General features: G+C 41.4%; 1 protein-coding gene across 2 annotated transcripts in view; it reads left to right on the forward strand.

The window, feature by feature from the left end:
* Window positions 1–13,540, forward strand: part of DNAJC15 (DnaJ heat shock protein family (Hsp40) member C15) — a 29,036-nt gene extending 15,496 nt beyond the window's left edge. The window contains exons 4-7 of one of the 2 annotated variants that reach the window (XR_323079.3): window positions 5,520–5,596; window positions 7,837–7,907; window positions 11,037–11,146; window positions 13,288–13,540. Coding sequence is in view for 1 of the 2 variants with exons in the window: in XM_006017316.3 (XP_006017378.1) it covers window positions 5,520–5,596; window positions 7,837–7,907; window positions 13,288–13,358 (219 nt within the window). In the remaining variant the exon portion in view is untranslated. The remainder of the gene's footprint in view (window positions 1–5,519; window positions 5,597–7,836; window positions 7,908–11,036; window positions 11,147–13,287) is intronic. The other variant, XM_006017316.3, reaches the window with a different exon arrangement.
* Window positions 13,541–16,917: the final 3,377 nt, after the last annotated feature.

Raw genomic sequence — 16,917 nt, forward strand, 5'->3', positions numbered from 1 at the left:
CGCCACTGATCCCATCGCTCGTCCAGGAGGGCATGGGGAAGCGTGTGCCCCCAGATCTGCATGGGGCAGGCAGAGACAGCACTGGGAGGAGGGCTATGGGGTGTATACGGTGATTTTTGGGGTGACTGCCTCCCTCCCCCATAGCCCTCTCCAAGCACTGCCTGCCTGGTCAGCCCGTGGTGTCAGTCCCAGCCCACAGCTTCAGCCCGTCCTGCCTGCACCCTGCCAGATCAGGGGCACCCCCCCTCCATCACCTCCTGGGATGTGCACAGCAGTGAGAGCTGCCCTGCCCCAGCTGGGTAGTGCTTTCCCAAGCCCCAGCCCCACTCCCTCCTTCACTGCGGAGGCCTTGATCAGTGCCCCCACGTCCCTTTCCTTCCCCACCCCCACCTTCCACCACACCAGACTTACCAGCTGCATGCAGCTGTATCAAAAATCGGCTATCGGTATCACCCCCAAAAATCTTTATCAGTGCACCCCTAGTAATTAGTGAAAAGAGGTATCTTAGTTGAATTGATGTATATGAAAATACAACTGTTAAAAGTATTCATTCTAAGAAAAAAACCCTCTAGCCCATGTACCCTTCAGTCATGGAATTTCCCTATTCAAGAAGGGAAAAAATGTCTTCTCCGTAGCAAACATGAGGTACAATATTATTTTACAATCTGTTCTTTCCCAGTTGGATTCAGATTCATAGAATCATAGAAAATTAGGATTAGAAGGGACCTCAGGAGGTCATTTAGTCCAACCCCCTGCTCAAAGCAGGACCATTCCCAACTAGATTATTCCAGCCAGGGCTTTATCAAGCCAGGTCTTAAAAACCTCCAAGGATAGAGATTACACCACCTCCCTAGGGAACCTATTCCAGTACTTCGCCACCCTCTTAGTGAGAGAGTTTCTCATAATATCCATCGTAAAACTCCCTTGAGACCATTGCTCCTTTTTCTGTCATCTGTCACCACTGAGAACAATCTAGCTCCATCCTCTTCGGAACCACCCTTCAAGTAGTTAAAGTCTGCTATCAGATCCCGCCTTCTCTTCTGTGGACTAAATAAACCTAGTTCCCTCAGCCTTTCCTCATAAGTCATGTGCCCCAGCCCCCTTACCATTTTCATTGCCGTCCGTTGGACACACTCCAATTTGTCCATATCCTTTCTATGGGGGGGCAAAACTGGACACAGTACTCCAGATGTGGCCTCACTAGTACAGAATAGAGGGGAATAGTTGCTTCCCTCAATCTGCTGGCAAGGCTCCTACCAATGCAGTCCAGTATACTGTTAGCTTTCTTGGCAACAAGAGCACAATGCTGATTCATATCCATCTTATTGTTCACTGTAACCCCCAGGTCGTTTTCTGCAGAGCTGCTCCTTAGCCAATCAGTCCCCAGGCTATAGCAGTAAATGGGATTCTTCCATCCTAAGTGCAGGACTTTGCCCTTGTCCTTGTTGAACCTCGGAGATTTCTTTTAGCCCAATCCTCCAATTTGTCTAGGTCACTCTGAATCCTATCCCTACCCTCCAGTGAATTTACTATACCTCCAGTTTGGTTTCATTTGCAAGCTTGCTGAGGGTGCAATCCATCCCATCTTCCAGATCATTAATGAAGATATTGAACAAAACCAGCCCCAGGACCGACCCTTGAGGCACTCCACTTGATAACGGGTGCCACCTAGACATTAAGCCATTGATTATTACCCGTTGAGCCCAACAATCCAGCCAGTTTTCTATTCACCTTACAGTCCATTCATCCAAACCATCTTCCTCAGCATGCTTGCAAGAATGCTGTTGAAGATGGTATCAAAAGCCTTGCTGAAGTCAAGGTATATTATGTCCACTGCTTTCCCCGTATCCACAGGTATCTCATCCAGGTATCTCATCATAGAAGGCAATTAGGTTGGTCAGGCATGACTTGCCCTTGGTGAATCCATGCTGACTATTCCTAATCACTTTCTTCTCCAATTGTTTAGAAATGGATTCTTTGAGGACCTGCTCCATGATTTTTCTGGGGATTGGGGTGAGGCTGACTGGTCTGTAGGTCCCTGGATCCTCCTTCCTTTTCTTAAAGATGGATACTATATTTGCCTTTTTTCAATTGTCCAGGACCTCCAGGATCACCACAAGTTTTCAAAGATAATGGCCAGTGGCTCTGCAATCACAGCAGCCAGCTCCCTCAGCACCCTCAGATTCATTGCATCCAGCACATGGACTTGTACACGTCCAGCTTTTTTAAACAGTCCCTAATCTTTTCTTTCACCACTGATGACTGATGACCTTTTCCTCAAAATGTGCTGCCTAGTGCAGTAGTCTGGGAGCTGACTGTGTCTGTGAAGACCGAGGTAAAAGAAGCATTGAGTACTTCAGCCTTTTCTTCATCTGTTACTAGGTTGCCTCCCCCATTCAGTAAGAGACTTTTCCTGACCTTCCTCTTGTTGCTAACATACTTGTAGAAATCCTTCTTGTTACCCTTCATATCCCTTGCTAGCTGCAACTCCAAATGAGCTTTGGCCTTCCCGACTTCATCCCTGCATGCCTGAACAATATTCTTATATTCCTCCCAAGTTGTTTATCCAAGCTTCCATTTCTGGTAAGTGCCCTTTTTGTGTTTAAGCTCACCAAAAAGTTCTGCCCTAAGTCAAGCTGGTTGCTTGCCACATTAGCTATTCTTCCTGTTCATCAGGATGGCTTGTTCCTGCGCCATTAAGGCTTCTTTAAAATACAACCAGCTCTCCTGGACCCCTTTCCTCCTAGACTGGCTTCCCAGGGGATCCTGCCCATCAGTTCCCTAAGAAAGTCAAAGTCTACTTTTCTAAAGTCTAGGGTCCATATTCTGCTGCTCGTCTTTCTTCCTTTTGTCAGGATCCTGAACTCGATCATCTCGTGGTCACTTCTGGCCAAATTGCCATCCACTTCTATATTCCCCACCAAGTCTTCCCTGTTCGTGAGCAGTAGGTCAAGAAGAGTGCGCCACGTTGGAGACCAACATACCGTCTCTCAATAAGTCCAACACAGCCAGTTTTTCCGCCAACGTTGGAACAGATCACTGTTTCTTCAGTTGAGCACCAGATGAAGTAGTTGGCTTGCGTTTAGGGGCCATGTTGTACAAAAAATACGTATCTTTAAACACTAGAATCACACTCAGCGCGGCGAGATGCTCACATTATGAGAGGCGGGAACTCTGAGTGGAATGGCAGGCGGAATCGCCCGCACTATTTAAATTGTTGTTTTTCTCTCTCTTTTTTTTGCCGAGCACGTGTAGTTAAATTCGTGTAAGTTAAATGCGTGTATGATGCGACTCCACTGTATCCTGTTTGCTTCTCCTTGGTCGCTGCTCTTCTCTCAGAGTATCATAAGACTGATGCTAAAAATCAGATTGGGGGGGAGGGGGTCAGATCATCTGTGGTTCAATGAAGTTAACAGGGTAATCAAGTTTGTAATGGGCTTCTCCAAGTGTCATAAAGTGAAGAAGGTAGAAAGTCTGTGAAAATGAAAGTGATCTTGGGGTTCACGACATGTACAGTACATTATAACTCTAATAACTAGCTATTATATAACATCTGTTTTGTGGCATTTTCTTGTGTCATCTTTTCAATGAGTGTGTTTGGAGATGCTGAGACATAACGCTTAAAAAGAAACAGACACAATGAACGCATCCACACAAGCATGGACATTTGTTTCTCCAAGGACAAGAAGCAGCGGCTGATAGTTGTCTCTGGGGAACACCTGTGTCACGTACCATCTGGCACACAGCAAGTTACCGTGGGTGGGGTAGGGCAGGCTGGGGCCAGCACTGGGCTGGTCCCAGGAGCCTTACCTGGGATCCTGAGGACCTCCTAGGGCTGCAGCAGCAGTGATCCTCCCGCTTGGAATCGGGCTGGCAGTCAGAGTGTGACTCCATCTGACCTGGCTCTGGTTTTGGGCGGTGTATACTATCCCCATGTGTGCCGCCCTCCTTTTTTTTTGCGTGCTACCTTGCATCACAGAGAACACCTGAATGTGCAGTATGTGGCGCTGCAGACATGTCTGCAGCGCCACGTACTGCACAGCCGCACTTATCTTGACGTGGCCAATGTGATGCTTAGTCCGCATACAGGGATATTTGGATATATATATATAATACATATTTAGTCCACATACAGGGATGATAATAATACATGCATAGTCCACACACAGGGATGGATACACACACACACGTGTGTGTATAGATAGATATATATTAGTGGTGTTTCATTTTAATCACAGAAAAATATGGATTTTGGGTTACTTTTTTAATCTGAAAATTGGGGATATTTTTTTTTTCATCAGAGAAAACTAGGATCCCTTGTGATAACAGTGCTAGGGAAAGATTTTAAATGTATCGTAGCCCAAATTGGCAAGAGAAAGTACATGCTTCATAGATCAAACCAAAACTATTTCATATTTTCTTTACACCCTTTAATAGGGCACATGCAAGAAACAATTAACTTGCATGACCTATTAAACCACAACATATAAGGGACCCTGGTAATAAGGCTGCAGAACTTGAAGTATCAGCAGGTGGACAGCTTATCTATTCTACTATTAATAGCACGTGTAAAGCAAAATGTCTCTTCCTTAATGTTTAAAAAACTGCCCATCAGCTATATTTTCCATAATGCTTTGACCTCTATTGACCAAACCCTCACGTAGAAAAAACGTGACTTTTATGTCCAATTTCCTTTTGCTGCCTATACATGTGCTCATTTGCGTTCTAGTTAGAATGCTCCAGTGTACTATCACTGTCATGCGTATTAAGCCTCCCACATATTTTAAAATGGTTGCGGGGGTACTTTAGCTAAACCTCATTGAATGAGGTAATTCAAGGTGGAAGCACTCTTTTCCCTCACCACCAACCTAGTACTGTACAGTCCTATTAAAGGTGTGGGACAGGAATGTTGGACATCACTTTTAAAAGCATGTAGGTGCCTAAGTCTCTTGAAAATGGAACACCAGCTTCTGAGTTGCTTGGTTGTTTTTGAAAAGGGCACCTATCACCCTTTGAACAATTCTGATATTGAGCTCCTTGCCAGTTGGTGTTGTTGTTGTTGGGGGGGTTTGACAGTACTAAAGATGTCCTTGTCAGTTTTGAGGTAATAATACATACCAGATCAAAAGCTAGTCCCAAATGTCAGGGAGAATGAAATCATGAATCTATGTACCACATACATTAACACACATTTTCTCTCTGTGCAAAATCTAGACTGCGAGGTTCCCCTGCTTAAGGGCAGGCACTCTCAATCAACCAAACTGATGGCTGCAGCAATCACTGTCCTTTATCATTTTTCCAACATTATAAAACACAACCCTATAACTTTTGTGAGGTTCAGATTTTCTGTGAGTTAACACTATAGAATTCCTTTCTGCCCATATCTGTTTTTCAGTAGATTTATCACTTTAAAAGCTGTTCTAGTCAAATGCAGTACCTTAGCTAGGGTCAAATAATAGGATTGAGGTCATGACACGTGCATGGAACTAATTATTTTCTGGCTTTTCTCTTCCCTGTAGAGTCTTTCATCCTACTATAAAGGTGGATTTGAACAGAAAATGAGTAGGCGAGAAGCTAGTCTCATTTTAGGCATAAGGTAGGTGTGCTCTATTAGTACCATTTTTGTTCTTTGACCAAACTTGAATGGAAAAATACATGGTGCAAGAATTTGTGGCAATATCTGGCCATAGTTATAACTTCTGTTTTGAAAACCATTTTAAGATTCTATTTAAGCTGTGAAGATGATGATGATGATGATAAAAAATAAACTATACAGTTTGTTGACACTTTCAGGCCAGACACACTGCTGCAGAAAACTTAATGCTACTGATAAAATCAAAATAGCACGTGGTGTGCTAGCATGATTACCTACTCCAATCTCTCTAAAAATTGACATCTGCAACACTGTAGATCAGTGTTCCCAGACATTTATATACCAGCAGAGCACTTTCAAAATCTCTAGCAGACCATCATGTACCCTTATCATCACAATTTTACTTGAAAATTGGAGAGACCAGGTGTGAACTGTGACCACAGTCTATATTGTGTTAATATATCAAAAAATGCATTAACATCTTTTATTGTCTTTCTTTCAGTGGATCCTTAATTTGCTTTTGTTTTACTCTGTTTGAAAGAGCCAAGGATACAGAACAGGCCCGTGTGCCCACATCAGGCAGGACTTAAGTTACAGATATCTTAAGGGTCCATAACTTAAGGGTCAGGCACATTACAGGGATATTGTAATTATCCCTAAAACAAAGCATTGTAAATCAATGCAGCTGAAGATTTAGGTTACATTTCAAAGATAACACCATTCCTCTTCCTTAAGGTTGTGGGTTTGTATCATCAACAAGTATATTTCAGTGTAATTTTTCATGTTAATATTTTAAATGTATGGAAATTCTAGCAAATATTTAAAATATGAAAATTAAGACAGAGCCACAAAGGGCGTAATACCATCAAATATTTCTAATTACAGGATGTGCATTGGCAACTTTAAATCACTTATTAAATTGTAATTTTAGGAACAGATTCATTGACACAGTCACATTGCATGATGCAGTCAGAATTTACTGATGGTTTAACCACGTTTTGCACAGGCAGAATGTTTAAACAGTCAGAATATACTGGTGATTTTGATCTTTGGAATGCTAGCGGGGCAAGAGAGCCCAAACCCCAGGTTTAAATATTTGTGCATGTTAAGAGCTCTGGCAGTACTACTGTCCTGATGCAGAGTGGAGAAAAAGCAAGAGACCTCTAGAGTTGAAACTCTTAAGAGTAGAATATAACTCTGCTTTAACTATAGAGCAGCTACTGCTGTCTCCAATGTAAGGGAGGGAAAATTGTTTCAGAGTAGTTTTATTAAAAAATTAATAATGGGTTTGGCCCTGCAACTGAGATAGCTTGGCTTAACTTATAGGGGTTATTGCCAGATCCTTTGTAGATCTGTAGAACTCTTAAGAGACTGCTTACAGGTTGTTTACTTCATTAATATATTTAGGCTGAGACTTTGCATTCCAGCACAGACTAGGGTTAAATCCACAAAGATAGTAACTGATTAATTAGATTGTTGCTGATTAACCAGGCATCTCAAGAAATGAAAAACATTGCAAATGATAGCTGCATTATCCATGCTAACAAATTCAAAGAACTAAATCATGCAGATTTAAATATAAACATTCTTCCGCACACCAGAGCCTGTATTGGTCCATTGCATCCATAAGTGGTTATTTGTCTGGTAAGGTACATATTTAATTTAGTTAAAGTGCATATTTTATCTACCTGTCATTGAATGGAACAACATTATGTAGCACTTGTAAATCAACATGTCCCCAAGTGTAACACATTGAGCACATTTGCAAAAATAATAAATGCATGGTTTTCAGACCTCACCAGAATGAGGAATTATTTAATATTACTATATTTTATACACTTGTATATAAACACGAGACACTTAGTCATTAGTCATACAAATAACCATTTTCCAGAAAAGCAGTTTTACTGGCACTCTTAACAAATAAAGGGAGAAAATAGGCCTTATATATGTTTTCTCTACATATTGTTAGTATATACATTGTATTGATTAACTTTAATAGGGGAGTAACTCTTAGAATTTTGGAAGAGCCAAAAGCCAGTCTACTGGCTTTTTAAAAAATGCATATTTCCTCTCCACTGTTCTTTAAATATCTTATTACTTCCTTGAAGGTGCAATTATGTGTTTTGTCCACAAGATGGTGAAAATCTCTAGTTCTAATTTTGTGAAGCCCAGTACAAACTCTTAATTTTCAGTCAGAGTATGATACTATTTATGGTAATCACCTCAATTTATTTTTACAGTCCATCTGCTAGCAAGGCCAAGATTAGAACAGCTCACAGGAGAATCATGATTCTGAATCACCCTGATAAAGGTATGCCATTCTTATTTTTCTGAATATTGGGTGAAAATGAGCACACCATGAGGTCCTTTCAGTTTTTTAGGCTCATTCTAGCTAACCCTTTATAATCATAAAATCTTATGCTATATATCTAATTTGTAAAAAATTGGGTTTATGTATGGTTGCCTCTTTTAAATAAAACCAACAAGCTTCATGAACTATAACAGAGGTAGGTTACAACTCTTGTCATTCAGGTCATTATTTAGAACAACACTGTTCCAGTCATGAAATTTAGCTCATGGCCCACCAATTAATGATGCAAGCAGTTGACCAGAAAAAGGGAAGATAGTAGCTTTCAAGGCCCCTTTAATGTTAATGCCATTGAGCTGTTTGAAGTGAGTTTGCACAGGGAAATATTTTACAGTCACTAAGTAGATCATGAATGGATTTTTGGTTTTGTAAACTCATTCCGGAAAACTATAAAGCTGGGCGCAGTTGCTTTGCTGGCCAGGTTTTTTAACGTAAATTTATCTTACAGAAAGGCTATTATTATAACTTTAACTACACTACAGCTGGTTGAGAAAGAAAGCCCATATGTTCATTGCTGTTTCTACTTTAAAATAACAGATGGTAAAGAGTTGCACTGTATTTCAAAAGTCAAAAGGGGGAAGTGAAGGTTTTTATATCTTGTTGATGGATTTACAGGTTTTCACCCCTGTCTTAACAAAATAAACACACACAAAAACCTGGGCCCACTGGTAATGATAGTGTTTATTTTAGCCCTATTGTTTCCTTAGTTTAATTCCTAAACAGTCTTGCTTACTAGACATCCCCTGTCATTCTGCTTTGTGTGTTTTCTTTTTAATGCTTTTTCAAATGTATAAACTCTGGAGCCCAAAATAAGGAAAATAATTTGCTATTGTATATGTAGAGAATATATACGTATATGTCATATATCATGATGGTTCAAATGCTACATTTGCACCTTACAGACTAACTTAATTGCTGGAAGGCCATTTTAGACTGGCCATAAGGAAAAATTTCTTTACCGTCTGAGTCTCCAGAGTCTGAAATAGACTCCCCTCACCAGTGGTGCAAGCACCTACTTTGGATACTTTTAAGAAACACTTGGATGCTGATCTTGCTGGGGTGATCTGACCCCAACTGACTTCCTGCCCCTTGGTGAGGGAGCTGGACCTGATTATCTCACAAAGTCCCTTCTAGCCCTAATGTCTATGAATCTGTAAATCAGAAATGCATAAGCTTTCATGAACAGCAGCTTACTTTACCATATAGCATCTGATGTTATATGGTGAACAGGGATCCTGGTTTTTCTTTCATTAAAAAAATCCCCAATTTTAGGATTAAATAAAGTAACCCAAAATCCACATTTGTCCATGATCAAAATGAAACACCACTATAAGAGACACACACACACGTACGTGGTGTTTCATTTTAATCACGGAAAAATGTGAATTTCGAGTTGCTTTTTTTAAATCCGAAAATTGGGGATTTTTTTTAATTGGAGAAAACCAGGATCCCTGTTGCTGAAGTCAGCTGCCATTTATGAAAGCTTATGCATCTCTGGTTTATTTAGTCTGTAAGGTGCAAATCCAGCCTGCCTTCTTCCTGACTTCAGATGAACATGGCTAATTACCTTTCTGTGCTCAAGTTCCACATACTATTAGAGCATTCAGTATGTTAAAATTTAGAATAAAATAATATCATAATTTCTGTTGTGATAGCACCCAGAGACTCCAGTTAGGATCTAAGCTCCATTGTTCCCAAGGGATGCACAAACACAAAGGCCTTGTGTACACTGCCTCCACACTGTGCCTAAAAGCACCAATGAGAAGCATGCCATGCTCACTTACTCCCACTCACCATGTGCCAGTGCCCAAAAATTAGGCAATGTAGCAGATCTAGTGCACATATCAGGAAGCATGCCTGAGGCAGAGGGCTTGAGAACAGATCTAGACCATGCTAAATTACCTGCATTGCTTACTTTCCATGCTTTGCCATGTGCTGAGTAGGAGGGAGGAGGTAGGGCATGCTTTTCAATAACACTCCCAAGCCCACCACAGGTGCTGTGCAAACATACCCTAAAAAATATAGTCCTGCTCCCATAACTGGGAGTACAAGCATAGATATTAATTATTGTACTTCTAGGCTCAAGAACTCCCCTCTATGCTTTCAGTTTTAAAATGGGGCCATAGATCCTAAACTCATAACAGCATCTGCACAAGGGAAATTCATACGTCCATGTGACTTCTGTAGGATTCAAGTGTTAGGATCAGAACGTAAAACAGTGTACAGTCACAGAAGCCAATTGGAACTAAAGGAAAAAAGGACAGTAATGGCTGAGTAAAACCTGTTACACATACTATTTATGAAAAAAAGAATGGAAATTTGAGGACATCAAAATTTAAAATAAATAACCTCCCCACCAAAGCTACCAAAATAGTGGATGCCAGGGAAGGTATTGAATGATCATTCTAGAGCAGGGGTGCTCAACCTCTGGCCTGCAGGCCAGATGCAGCCCATGGAGCCTTAGCATCCAGCCCACAGACCCTCCCAACAGTCAGGACATTTGGCTGTGGAGGAGCAGTGGCAGTTAATTTGGCCACCCTCCCGTGCTGCCAAATTCCCAAACCTCAAGCGGGCAGTGGGTTGGAGCCAGGCCACGCACCCTGCCCCTCCCCCTCCCCCCCCCGGTGTGGCTGGGCCACACCGTCTTCTGCCCACAGGGCTGGGCCACCTCTCCTTCCCCACCATGGGTCTGGTTTAGGGCTATATCAAGCCCTCTCCCCCCTTCCCACCCCCCACAGAGCCAGGTTTTTGGGCTGGGCAGTGCCCCTTCCCCCTACAGGGTCAGGCCATCCCCCCTTCCTCTATAGGGCCAGGTTAGGGCCACACCACCCCTCTCCAACCTCCACAGGGCTGGGTTTGGGCTGAGTCAACCCCTGTTCCTTCCTGTGGACTGACCAGGCACTGCCCATCTGGCCCGCCAGGCAAAAAAGTTGAGCACTTCTGTTCAAGAGAGATCCGATTCAGTGCTCTCCTCCTTTGGCATCCCCTTCTGCTACTGTTGGAGACAGGATAACTGGGCTAGATTAGTCTGAACCAGCATGGCACTTCTTAAATAGTTTTGTTTTTTTAAAGGAAAAGATTTCAACATCTAAAGCATCAAAATTAAACTCACCTTGCCCCAGGGCCTGCTCCGGACCTCAGGACTCCTCTTGGGCTACATCCAGCGACAGAAGGACAAGCAGGTGCTTAACGCAGCAATCATTTGCCCCTCCCTACTACCTACATGAATGGCCAATGGGGCTCCAGTCCCAGAATTTAGGCTACAGGCCCTCCCCTCTAATTTTTGTTCCTTCTCCCATCTCTGCAGACTAAATTTTATTAGTAGATGTTTAGGATTGTGAATCCAAAAAGATGACAAAGCCAGTAGGGAAAAACAAATCGCCCGAGCAAGGGACTAACATTAGAGGTATGGGGGGGGAATGCAACTATGTTACAGAAAATACAATGTTAGCCACCTAAGCCCAGGGGTGGGGGAGGGGGGAGAACAGATTGACTTCTATCAGTAGATGTTTAGGATTGTGAATCCAAAAAAGATGACAAGAGCTGTGAGCCATACATTTGACATATCTGATCTAAAGAATCATTTTTCTTTTTATAAATCTTTTTATTTATCATTTTATAAATACTTACATTCCCACAAAGAAGAACTCATATTATCAAGAAATACAGACCTGCGCTAGTATTAAATAATTCAGTCATGTGATTATATGAGTGCTGCCCTCATTGATCTTGCACTTAAAGGTATTGCATGTTGTAAAAAAAACTTTCAAAAATGTTAATCTGCTTTGAGTAAAAGCACTCTTGGCACTTAAAAAAAAACAAAGACATGGTGAAAATGCCTCTGCTTTTGGTTTCTACAGTCTGTCATCTTTTATTGTTCAATCCTCTTGTCTCTTCCTCTTTGAGAAAAACTTTAGTAAGTTTGCTAACAAGCCAAGTAGAAAAATATGACTTACCTTTCTGAACCAGGGCTGTGCAACTTCTAAGCCCCTGGGGGCCTTACCAGTGAAAACTGCATGTTGCATGGGCCACCATACAAACACTTCCGCCCACTGCTGTGCCATGCGAGTGCAATTACCACCCCCCAGGCATGGCCCCAGTTACCCTCAGCTCCCCACATTGCCCTGTCCTCCTGGGGCAAAAGCAGGAAGTGGCAGCTAGAGGAAGCAGCCAGAGCAATGTGAGAGAGCAGTTGTCAGTGAGAGCCCAGGGGCTGCACATTAACCTCTCACAGGCTGCTAGTTTGGCAGCCCTGATCTAAGCATTCCCATCCCACATATTTTACTAAATATGTTAAAACAAGATTAAAAGAAAAAACGCTTCCATAACTTTATTCAGTTGTTACAGTTTTATATCTGGAAACATGTAAGTGGCAATTCAAATTTCTGATCTGAAAGTCCTAGTGAAGTTCTTAAGATTTGCAAGCCACAGCTCTGTCTCCTTCTAAAACTGCTTTTACTTTAAAACTAATACCTATAAGTGTCTCTAATTTTTTGTTCATAATTTTTCATTCATCAGAACAAATGCATAGGACAGGGCTGTTTAGAGCATACTGCTTTTGAAACCATGTTTTTAGGTACAAGAATATAGGTGTATTCTAGGGAGTGGTAAGTACTACTATAGACCTTTTAATGTTGTTTTCAGTGGCTGTAGGCAGATGGCTGGCACTCAAGGGGAGAGTGAAAAAACAAACACAAAAAGACTGCTGAACTGTAATCAAATTGTTAGATGGAGCGTAAAGCAATGACAGTGTTCAAGACTAGAAGTTAGAAGGCATACCGTGTTTAAATACCTTTAATGTGACAGTTTTTGGCTGGTATTTCCATGTCTCTAGAACGGGATTGGCTTGGTGTGTGATCTTAATGATTCTTTGTCAGAAACTTGTTTATAATTGTTTTTTTCACAGATAATTTTTAAGGAAAAAAATCCTAGCTATTAGTATTAAATGTACTGTTCCAGATAGAGGGCCTTGCTTCATGTGGCTACCAGTAATGCAACTCAAGTCTAAATCATGGAGGTTGATGCTAGTGTAAGATCATTTCAGAAGATAATAAGACATTTTATTAAGACTTCATTTCTTTGAAATTACTGCTGTGCATTATTTTTCAGTGACTATGATTTTGTCTGTATATTTATCACATGTCTTCAGCCAGTATTTCAATTTATATTAGTGACATTTTAAAATTAAAGTTATCTTTTAAAGGATTTTTAGGGGGAGAGGACTAATAAAGACATCACCAGTAATTAAAGGGATTCCTTAAACTGCATGATATCATCTTTCATTCTGACATATAAATCTTCTCCCCCATCCCTTTTCTTTCAGGTGGATCACCTTACTTAGCAGCAAAAATAAACGAGGCCAAAGACTTGCTAGAATCCAGCACCAAAAATTGATGCTCAAGGACTTCTGTGATAGGAAAAATGAAACCTTTTATATATTCTTTTCTACAGGAAATCCTGTGGAGATATTTTGGGACAACTATCAGCCACTCATTTTACACAATTGTTTAACACTGGATCAGATGATCTGTTATTTATCTTCATAATTAAAGATCTAAGACTATTTAAAAAGTGAACTGAAATATTTCACAGCAGTCTGTCTTGCATATTTTCCTTCTATTTATTGTGACCTGTAAAAAGCTTAAGAGGTCTTATTCAACAGTTGTTTAATATAGGTTTGTTCAGTGGGACTGGGCTTCTGTCACTTTTGTGTTACATTGAAAAACTTGTCTTGAATCTTGTATAGGTTTTCCATTTATTTCAGGGAACTTTGTAACAATAATAATGTGCTGGTCTGTCACTTGTAATATAGCAGATCCATAAGGTAAGACTTAAAAAGCTTGCTACACACTGGGTTGCTTTACCTTGTAAGCATTAGGATTTGCTTGTAGGTGCAGTTTCAAAGCTGCTGCCAGGCTCGAAATGATTCAAAGGTGACTCCAAATGCAGTTTTTCTTCATTCCTCACTCCTGAAGAGATGTTTTTTTTTAATCTAGATTCTTTTCCATGTTAAAATACTTTTTGACAATGTAAACAAACTTTTGGGGACAAACTTGTAACATTGACCTTTTTTACATAAGATGACAGTCTTTATCTATCACCTCGCTGCTGATCTTTAGGAAATCTAGGACCACAGTCCCTGAGGAAACCAAATAAGTTTGCCATTGAGGAGAGTGGCACCCAAGGTACCATAAATGGTACTGTTGCTATCCCAGGTTCCCTTCAGTGGTGGCAACTGAGTTAACTCTCCTGACCAGCCAACATCACTTCGTCTCAAGTGACAGAATTTCACAGTTAATTAGACCAGTGGATCCATTATAGGAGTAAGTATAAAGGGGTGTTCTATGGTCCCTTTGTGACCAGTCAGCTCACTTAACTGCTCTCCCTTAGGTTCTGTCTGTGAAATGGGATGATCCCTATGATCTGCTAGCCATGGAAGAACAGTGGGGAAAACATAGTAGGTAAAGTTTTGTAATACATTGTGCATTAGTATTCAGCAAAATGCATGCACATCCAGTGCAGTGTGCTTAATAGTTCCTAAATCTCTAGCTCATTAAGATTTTTTTTTTTTTTTTTTTTTTTTGGAGATTGGGAGGAGGCAAACATTTTTCTTCCAAAAAGTACTGGTAAACAGAACAACTCCCAACAACTGTTTCACACTTTTGAAAAAATCAACTCTTTTCATTCTTTCCTGTGCACACATTCCCAAGTGTGAGTACAGGCAGATATCACATGCCTTTGTAGCACTATGAAAAATTGAACATACAGAGATGTATGCAGCCTATAGTGCTACAAAAATGTTCCTGGATGAAACAAGAAATTCTCTGGAGTGCTCCATTTTGTAGTAATAGCCACAGAAGTGTTGTAGTGTGCCACAGAGCTGTTATGGGTCTCTTGGTCCCCCAGCATCCCAACATGTTCCACTCTGGATGGTCACTGAGAGCAGTACTGGTAGAGTACAGCCTGCCTGCTCACACTCACTGGCAACATGCCAAGTCACCCTTCCCCACAGTGAGGAAATGTGAGGGGGCAGCAGGCCTGGGATGCTGACAGTTGCTGACAGCTTGTGGTCCTGGCTGAGCTGCAGTTGTCAGTGACTATGGGACACCCCCCTCCCTCCCCCACAATCTCATAAATCCAATTGAAACAGATGCTCTTCCATGAGTAATAGAAGTCCAGCCATGAGAGAGAATGTGGAACATTTGCCAGTGTACCTCCCAAACGACAAGGCTAAGGCTAAAACTCCCAACATGAAGTCATCTAGTCACTCTTCCTGCCAATCCCAGATGTATGATGCATTGGCTTTGTTAGTCCCAAGATACAGTTAAAACTAGAATTGATAGTACGCTGAAGAGTATGTTCATGCCAAGTGTTATGAACATACTTAACAAACAGAATTCTGCCATTTAAAAGCAAGATGCAAGTGGATCTAAAAATCAGCTACATTTTAAAGAAATGGGCCTATATTTCATGCTTGAGTCTTTAAGCACTTGCTTTTAAAAGAATAGCAGCCAATTAATGCACATTTAAGATCAGATATTCTTTTCACTGATCTAGTGGTGTGCATTAGCAGAAAAATCAGTGAAGGGGTTTTTGGTTTTTTTTGGGGTCCCTGATTTTTATAGGTAGACTCTGTAAGTGATCTGGACGATTGCCCAAAAGCAAAATTGCTCTGCATGGTAGGCAGCAAAAATGTTCCCTCTAATGACTTTACGAGCTGACTAGCTATTGTTCCCAGATGAGTGCCTTTTCTTGTTGCTGTGCACAAAGAAGAAAACCTCACATTTTAAAGTATCAATTGAAACATAAATACATTTAATACTGTTAATTTAAGAACAGAACAAGGCTAACTTCCAGTTCCTTTGGTTCTATAAGTACAAAATATTTCTGCTGTATTTTTTTCATTCATTTTAGTTTGAGTGATTTGAACCTCACAGGCATCAGGTCTGGCAGGAAATAGATTACTCTGGTGACAGCAATTTGTTCTTATTGTTCAAGTGAGAGGGAAGGAGTTTCCTCATCTTTCTTTTACCTCTTTCTTCAGAGTTCCTTTGTTTCTACTTTCTCTTCTCTTCTCTGGAGCCAAATGATTCTCATTCACTATACTAGACACAAGTCTGGTTCCTGGTCATTCACTGAAATCTTCCATTATTACATGCCCAGACCTGTGCAAGCTCTGAATGCAACAACAAAAGTGTGTAAAGTGAAGCAGCTACTTGGCAATAACTGCATGTTGGGATGGATGGTAGAGGAAAATTAAAGCCTATGTTTTGTCTATTAAATCACACATGAAAAGTAAGAGCAGGGAAGTGGAATGAAATGGTTTAGTTGAGGCTGTCACTTCAGCTACCAGCTTATATTTGATTTGCATGTAGGTAATTTTTCTTTGAAACTTTCTAGTCCCTGCATCAAGAACTGTTTCTGCATTTTATCCGAACATGGTTTAACGCAAAAAGTATTAATAGTTTCATAGTAGCTAGGGTCAGGAGGGACCTGAACAGATCATCTAGCCTCACAAGACCCCAGACAGGTGATCATCCAACCTCCTCTTGAATATGCCCAAGGTAGGGGCGAGGACCACCTTCCTGGGAAGTTGGTTCCAGATTTTGGCCAGGTCCCCCCTCAGCCTCCTCTTGCTGAGGCTGAACAGGTTCAGGTCCTTCAGTCTCTCTCGTAGGGCCTGTCCTGCTGCCCTCTCACCAAGTGGGTGGCCCTCCTCTGAACCCTCTCCAGGTTGGCCGCATCCCTTTTGAAGCGTGGCGCCCAGTACTGGACGCAGTACTCCAACTGCAGCCTGACCAAAGTCGCATAGAGGGGGAGTATCACCTCTCTGGACCGGCTTGAGATGCATCTTTGGATGCATGACAAGGTATGGCTGACCTTGCTGGCTGTGGTCTGGCATTGGCGGCTCACGTTCATCTTGGAGTCAATAATGACTCCAAGATCCCTTTCC

The sequence above is a fragment of the Alligator sinensis genome, unplaced genomic scaffold (assembly GCF_000455745.1).
Source record: "Alligator sinensis unplaced genomic scaffold, ASM45574v1 scaffold59_1, whole genome shotgun sequence".
Lineage (NCBI taxonomy): Eukaryota > Metazoa > Chordata > Crocodylia > Alligatoridae > Alligator > Alligator sinensis.